General features: G+C 42.4%; 2 protein-coding genes across 2 annotated transcripts; one reads left to right on the forward strand and one right to left on the reverse strand.

The window, feature by feature from the left end:
- The first annotated feature begins 11 nt into the window (after positions 1-11).
- Positions 12-2112, forward strand: SARC_07723 (hypothetical protein). Its single transcript, XM_014298331.1, has 5 exons — positions 12-150; positions 470-656; positions 1049-1152; positions 1432-1543; positions 1854-2112. Exons 1-5 carry the CDS (start codon positions 37-39, stop codon positions 2078-2080), a joined length of 744 nt encoding a protein of 247 aa, XP_014153806.1. The 5' UTR covers positions 12-36; the 3' UTR covers positions 2081-2112.
- A 1321-nt stretch (positions 2113-3433) lies between these two features.
- On the reverse strand, positions 3434-6473 carry SARC_07724 (hypothetical protein). The gene is made up of 6 exons (XM_014298332.1): positions 6242-6473; positions 5390-5594; positions 4819-5037; positions 4185-4406; positions 3781-3922; positions 3434-3595 (listed from the first exon to the last, which is right to left on the reverse strand). The coding sequence occupies exons 1-6, from the start codon at positions 6438-6440 to the stop codon at positions 3578-3580; spliced, it is 1005 nt and encodes a 334-aa protein (XP_014153807.1). The 5' UTR covers positions 6441-6473; the 3' UTR covers positions 3434-3577.
- Between the last annotated feature and the right edge of the window lie 746 nt (positions 6474-7219).

Consider the following 7219-nt stretch of genomic DNA (forward strand, 5'->3'; position numbering starts at 1 on the left):
TTCTATTACCAGCCTCCAAGCCCAGCATTGACCCCAATGCCGAGTCTCTCTGCCCTTTCTCCGAACGGGGTCAATCCTGTCATCAGTGCGATCCCTGCACCAGAAAAGGCGGTGACAGACAGCAGTGCTATAGGCATTGGGCAACCTCAGGTATTCGTTATTCAACTTCGTGCTATTCGCTGCGTACTCGATGCGGGTTTTTATTTTAGAGTGGATTGGTGGTATGAGTGTGGTGGAGGGAAAAGTGTAATCGAGCTGAAGTCTGTGTATCCTGCGGAAATGCTCAAGCTGGAGCAGCAATGGAAGCTTGTCGCTACGTGTATGTTTATCTTTCTTTACTTATAGATACATTGTGCTGATGCAGTATCATTCGGATACTCATCGTTGCCACGAAACCATCCTGTGTCTCCTGTCTCACCATCCCCTAACCAAATCTTGGTACACATTTGGCGGACGTACCTATGGATAGGTGTCGTACCGTAAGCTCGATTTCCAGCCTGCGGCCCTGTTTGCGTTAGGATCTCCCATAGGAATGTTTCTGACTGTGAGAGGGGTGGAGCCGCTAGGACCAGACTTTAAGTTGCCCACGTGCGATGAGTTCTACAACATATTCCATCCGTACGATCCCGTGGCCTTCCGCATAGAACCACTTTTGGGTGTGTTGACTATATGAATCTCTTTGTTGGATTATTTACATGTTCGCACACCAACTGGGTCTGAGGACTATGCAGTCGACATCGACATAACGTATTGCATTATTATTCCCATGTACAATAGCGAGCTTCTCGAGACCGTTCTATACTGTAGTGTATGTTTGTAACCGACTCATTGCCTGAGTGGGGTGTCCGTGTACTGGATCTTCTCTTGCCCTCCCCAATAATTTCTGTACTCGTGAGCTTTATTATGTTATTATCTATATACCGTGGTGATGGGCTCACTTCGTTTTTCTCTCGTATACGGCCATTGGTTAGTCTCAGAAACACAAGAGTACTATCCATCGTACAATTGCGGCGACTTTCACTCATCTATGTGCACGTCCATGTCTTAGATGCCAACATGGCCAATGTCCAACCTTGTGAGATTCAGAGCCACACTGGGAGGAAAAAGCTGCATGTTGAATTGAAAAATCTCGGAACCAGCATTTTTTCTACGGTATGTGCTTTGGGGTTCGGTTAAATTGCCACATTGTAAGTAAGACCATTCAAATCTTAGACATACAATCGATAGCTCAGCCGGATACCGTGTACGTAAATTAATTGGTCATGCACGCGCTCATCTGGACTGTATCACAATCCTCCCTGTGAACTGCAGGTTCAGGTGTCTGTGTTCATGACGGCCGTATAGTTGTGGATGTTATGTGAATAAGCTCTAGGTGAATCCCATTGATTGGTGTCGTATACTAACATCTATTGTTTGATTCATACTCTACAGGTTAAATCGTCCTGGTCATCATGGGGTAGTTGGGGCGGCGCTGGACAATCGCAGGATCCCGCGCCCGAGAAGTCGCAACCTTCTGGAAGCAATCCGAGCAGGAAAAAATTAGGTGAGAAAATGCTCTGCGATGCACCACAATGGCGCATGTCTGAGAGTTTTTATTGTTTTGTGTTTGTATTTTTATGTCGAAAGCACAAGTACGCGACTATAATTATCTTGCGAAGTATCATGATCAATCGTGTATACCTACCTACCCAGTTTCTTCGCATCGCTTCGCAGATTATATTTTACGTATTATAAGGTGAGGTAATATAACGCAGTCCATGGCTGATTTATTAGTAGCCTAGTATCATTCTCCAAAGAAGTTGGGAGTGGCATCGTATATAAATCTCTCTCCCCAATCCTCACCAATACTTCAGATAATAAAGTAATGAAGAATGAACCTGACCCATACTATGAGGGCTGGACGGGTTCAAAAGCGCCAGCGATTAATAAGGGGCAACGAGTGGATTACGCCTTGCAATGCGGACTTTTAGAGAGTATGAATGAGTACATGTTTGCTATCACGTCTCATTTGGTCTATTGGGAAAACCTAGACACAGCGGCGCTGTTATTGAAGGACGCTAAAGAAGCGAGGCAACGATAGTCAGTAAACCAATAAAAATATTATCTAAAGAATTTATTGTACTCGCTTTAGTGGTGGATTCAATTGATATAAGTGGGATGTGACGCTATTGATGTACAATCCCGCTAGATGTTCGGTACGGGCCCGTGTGTGGTCAGGTGGTAGCCTTCAATTGCATAGCGGCCGAAGCGTTCGGTTCGCATGTCGGTACGTTGAAGGGCTCGAACGTTAGCAGTTACATAATAGAGGCCTCCTTCAGTTGCTCTGTCGTGCTCTGAGTGCTGCCATATAGTGCCCTCGTTCTGAATTTAACCCATCGTTCACAGAAGGGGGCCTCGTAGGTTGCCTGAGGGCCGTAACTTTAGCCAGGACTATTCAATCTTGTACAAAGAACGTGTTTGAGCGTTACTATCTGTACTCCTGGTATCTCTCGATCCTACCTGTATAACTGATTGTGCTTTTTATCAAACTAGTTTGGGATCATTTGTGTGATCATTTTTGTGCGTGCTTGTGTCCCCTTTTGCAGCCGTTTGCGATGTATCTACTAGAGGTTGAAAGAAACTGCACAGTTTGGCTAACATTATTCCTGGGGTTAGCGCTACAATGAGATGGCAAGTAGGTCAAGGAAGAATCTACTCGTTTTGTTCACCTAAAACGTAAAAAACTGAGGAATTTAGGTTCATAAATACCAGAACGGAGAACTGAGTAGAATTTGTTTATTGTATTTACTTTCAAAAAACTAAATATCACACAAGAAGCATGCGCCCCACAACAGTTGTCCGGTCGCACCTGCAACCAGTTGTCTGGACTGGTCGAGCACCTGTTCACCCTGGAATGTAAGTTGTTGCTGTACGGGCATCAACATTGTGACATTGCCTAAGACTTTTCACACGTACATAGTTGAATTCTTATGCACATCTAGACTTTTCACGAGTACATAGTTGAATTCTTATGCACGCTACCATGGTCCCCATGTATCATTCACTATTATCGCCGAGACAGCTTTTGTATCAGTCCTCATCGCCCGCCCTCCATAGCAACACGTTTCTTGTTTTTCAATTCAGAAAAATGAAGGTTACGGTCTTATAAACCCGACAAACGCAACCATACTATTTATTGTCAAATACGGGAATTTTATATGTACGAGTACCCGCATGAAACAGACTTTTGCACCAGATCTGATCAAACTGGACCAAAATTTGGAATTCTCGTAGCAACATTTAAAAGCGGACACAAACGTACGTGAAAATCGTGTGATTTTAAAAAACGACATTCAAATCATAGCTCACGATCCATTCCGTGCAGGAAACATAGCACAATAGTATCAATAGGGGCACCATATGTAATTAAATAGTGTATACTCCAATGTATTAACCATTTGGTTTTATTCCTCATCACAACTTTTCAAAGCATACTATGCGTGTGTGTGAGTTGTGTGGGCTGGTGTCAGACAGGCCAATTCAGGTCGATATTCTTCCACGTACATAGCCTTCGGTATTGCACTCGACAGGAATGCGTCTATGATGAACCAGATACCTGGATATAAGCGAATACAAAGCAGGTTACCATCAGCCAGTATATTCTTACATTAAATCCGTACTAATGCCATACACGCACACACAAGTGCGCAAAGTGTATTTAGATTGAAATCTTACGGTAAGCCATGTGCATTGAACAAAACCACAATCCAGTCCGCGCACACACAACGAAGTTTTACTCACCGCTTTGACGAAGTTCATGGATCCTGAGGCTAGGCCAACCTTATTAGCCACATTCTCCTCGGTAATCTCGCTCACTTCACATACCCCTTCCATTGATACGTGGAATGGCTGAAAGACTGAGTGCACAGCTCCCTTGTGGACGCTATCGACGAGGAGAAGAATGCGATCAGTGAAGAACGATAATATTTAGGACTCACGCGAAGAAAATTTGTGTGCAAGCCATCCATTTCTAATAATTTTATAACTGCATATACTAGTACTACCTGATAGACAATCCCGGAAGCTCACAAAGTGACATCCAGTTCATATCTACGACACATTACAAAGTGGGTAAAATAACATAAGTGATTCATGGATTCACTCATTTATGGTAAAAATAAGGTGTAAAGCAATACATAGCTTACCTGGTACGAGCTTTGAGCATGGCACCGACCTCAGGACCAATCCATTGTAGATAAACAAACTTGACAGTCTTAATGCCTTCGTACACGTCTTGTACACGCGCGAAAGCGTACATGACCATACTGCCATCCAACTTAGAGGCCATCTCATCGACACCCCCAGTACCCTTCGCAACCACAACGACAGGTTTGCGCGCATCGTTACCGGAGTAGGCAGCAACAACCCTGTTGGCGACAGTGCATATCACATGAAAATCAGCCCCATTTTGACCCAAGATCGTAAACACACAAGGAGTATAGGCCTGTTCTTTGGTCAGACATAGCTGGCATCGACAGATAGTTTGCACGTAGTGCGCCAACTTTGTTCAGTCTGATGAAGTCAAACGCTTCATACACTGCTAGCAGAACTATCTAATACAAAAAGCTCAGCCGAAACACAATGCGCTTGAGGGGGGAACACTCACAAACAGGCAGGAACAGACTCGTATGCCTTTCGAACTTATTTAACACATGGCACATACTATGTGCCGAGACCTTGAGACCTTACGTAACACATCATTCAGTTTCTTTGCATAACACATATCATTCAGTTTCTTTGCATAACACATACCATTTAGTTTCCCTAAAAAACACATACCATTTAGTCTCGTGATCGTCCTTACGGATGTCAGCGATAGTCTGCTTGAGTTCACTGTCGAACTTCACATCACCGTTAGCGGCGGCATTGTTCGCCACCTGGTGGTCTCCTGAGAGTTGCGTTTTGTACGAGCCTTTGGCTTGGACGGACTTGGCAATTCCTGTGAAGGTCCGCTCTTGTCTACCCTCGGTGGACTCGAGGACTCGATCGATATTGCCCCTGAGATTCGTATATGTCGAAGCGGTTAGTTTTGATGAATATTTGAAGACAATTTCGGCCACAAATTTAGAACTCAATGGCTTCAGATTGATACTTTCACAGCTTGATATATAGTTGTTTCAACAATTCGTTTACATCCTAGAGAGATTTGAACACACAGGTAAGATATCGATACTCATGGGATGAGAGCGGCAGGAGGCACATGGTATGTCATAATAGGCGGTGTATGTTCTTAACATTAGCGTAAGTGGATTTAGTGCCACTGTATTTGACGAGCCGGTTCCCTAACCCATCTACGAACATTTCAAAAAAAAAATTTAAACCGAAAGAGAAATAGACACCTATTACATACTTGGTTTGCAAATCTTTTCCAGTCAAGTCATCTCTGTCGGTCAAACCAACGATATCGACGTGAGCCGGCGAGAAGTATCTGTCCGTAATATCGCCTCGCACTATGGCATACCTGCCCTTCTTGACGAAGCCCATACCAGGGCCTTCCCAGTGTACGTACACGAATTTGGTGGTTTTGATCATCTCTACCATCTCTTCAAATCGAACTATATGTGATGTTTTGTGTCTTGAGATGAGTATTTATGCACTGTAAAATCAAATATAGAGAGGAAGATAGTAACCTGAAGAGTGGTAGGTGATAGTTAAACAATCACAAAACCCGTGTTTGACATATCTATTACGTGTTCGAACTCATACAATGGAGGTTCGTATTGGATTAGACCATTATCTCCGCAAATCCACAAATAACACAATCTTGCAGGGAGCTCCTTCCTTTTCATATTGGCAACAATTTTTATTAATATATGTACAAAAATCTATATCTCAAACAGGGTAATTGTATTCGCATCTCATTATACAATTTCTGATTGAAGCACCTCGGAGGAATGTACGTTAAAAATATGTATATATGTCGATATATATATATATATATAGATATATCGTATTTAAGTATACAAGAAAAATATAAACACACATAAACATATTCTTATCAGTAGTATATGGGTATATATATATATACATACATACACATACACACACACACACATACATACATACATACCTACATATATACATACATACATACATACATATATATATATATATATATATTTATATATATGAAGATGAACTTATACGAATGCAATATTGTGTCACAATTTGTATCACATACGATGCCAAAGGAACCACATACCTAGACCGAAGCAGACGTTATCGTCTTGTAAGGCCTGTTTCATAGCCTCTAGGCCACCACTACCCGATGCTACTAGCTGTATTTCAGTGGGACTACTAGTATGGCCTGCAACTACCCAGTCAATAGGACTCGCGTCCTCTCGAACTGCCCGGATAGCACTGAGAAGCTCAGCTTCGTTCTTCACACTAACGGTCGTCATCGTTAACGTTCGAGGGTTGCTTGTAAGTCTATATAGAGGAGTGCGAGTCTGGGCTAGGATTTGTGCGACAGACGATACTTATCCCACCCAACGATTGAGACCAACACGATCGGCTATCATCAGTATCGTAGGGTTCAAAACTTCAAGGAGATCTCTTAAGCTCCAGACCTTTAGTAAAGCACTGCAATTTTATTCACTACAATGAGTCAATGACTCTCTCTCTCTCTCTCTCCCTCTCTTAGGTTGACAGTCTTGACTACTGCATATTCTCACAAAGCTCATGAGTCAGGGCTGCTCTCCGGGGACACGTAGTAGTGGCCGTGGTCGGGTGTCCATGGGAATTCTGAATTCGGATTGAACGATAGGGATGGCTTCCAATTGCCAATTTATATTCCGTTTGTGAATTGCTTTTTCTACTCTATTTTGTGGTTAAAAAAACAAACAAAAAAAAACAACCACAATAAAAGCAATTCTTTACACCAACCAATGCGTCAAGGCGTCATTCGTCGTATCAAAATCATGATCCCAATTCTTTCCAGCGACGGCCGACGAAGGCACTGTAGCTTTGGGGTTTGTTATTTCTTTTTCTTCAATAATTGTACAAATGTATAGAGTCTTAACTCATATATTTACATTACCACCGGGTTCAAATCAGGCACAATATAGAGCATAGACAGTCTCGTGTAGATAAAGATATGGATATAGACGTTGATATTTTAGTTACACTTTATATAGTTATACTTGTATTTATATTTGTACTTCTACATACATATACATAT

This window comes from Sphaeroforma arctica (assembly GCF_001186125.1).
Source record: "Sphaeroforma arctica JP610 unplaced genomic scaffold supercont1.631, whole genome shotgun sequence".
In the NCBI taxonomy this organism is placed as follows: Eukaryota; class Ichthyosporea; order Ichthyophonida; genus Sphaeroforma; species Sphaeroforma arctica.

Coding starts and splice junctions, on each gene's coding strand:
- SARC_07724 (XM_014298332.1), bottom strand. CDS start 6,440: ATGACGACCGTTAGTGTGAAGAACGAAGCTGAGCTTCTCAGTGCTATC. Junction 5,595..6,241: donor TAACGTCTGCTTCGGTCTAG/GTATGTGGTTCC, acceptor CATCACATATAG/TTCGATTTGAAGAGATGGTA. Junction 4,407..4,818: donor GACGATCACGAGACTAAATG/GTATGTGTTTTT, acceptor TGTCGCCAACAG/GGTTGTTGCTGCCTACTCCG.
- SARC_07723 (XM_014298331.1), top strand. CDS start 37: ATGCCGAGTCTCTCTGCCCTTTCTCCGAACGGGGTCAATCCTGTCATC. Junction 151..469: donor TAGGCATTGGGCAACCTCAG/GTATTCGTTATT, acceptor ACCTATGGATAG/GTGTCGTACCGTAAGCTCGA. Junction 1,153..1,431: donor GAACCAGCATTTTTTCTACG/GTATGTGCTTTG, acceptor CATACTCTACAG/GTTAAATCGTCCTGGTCATC.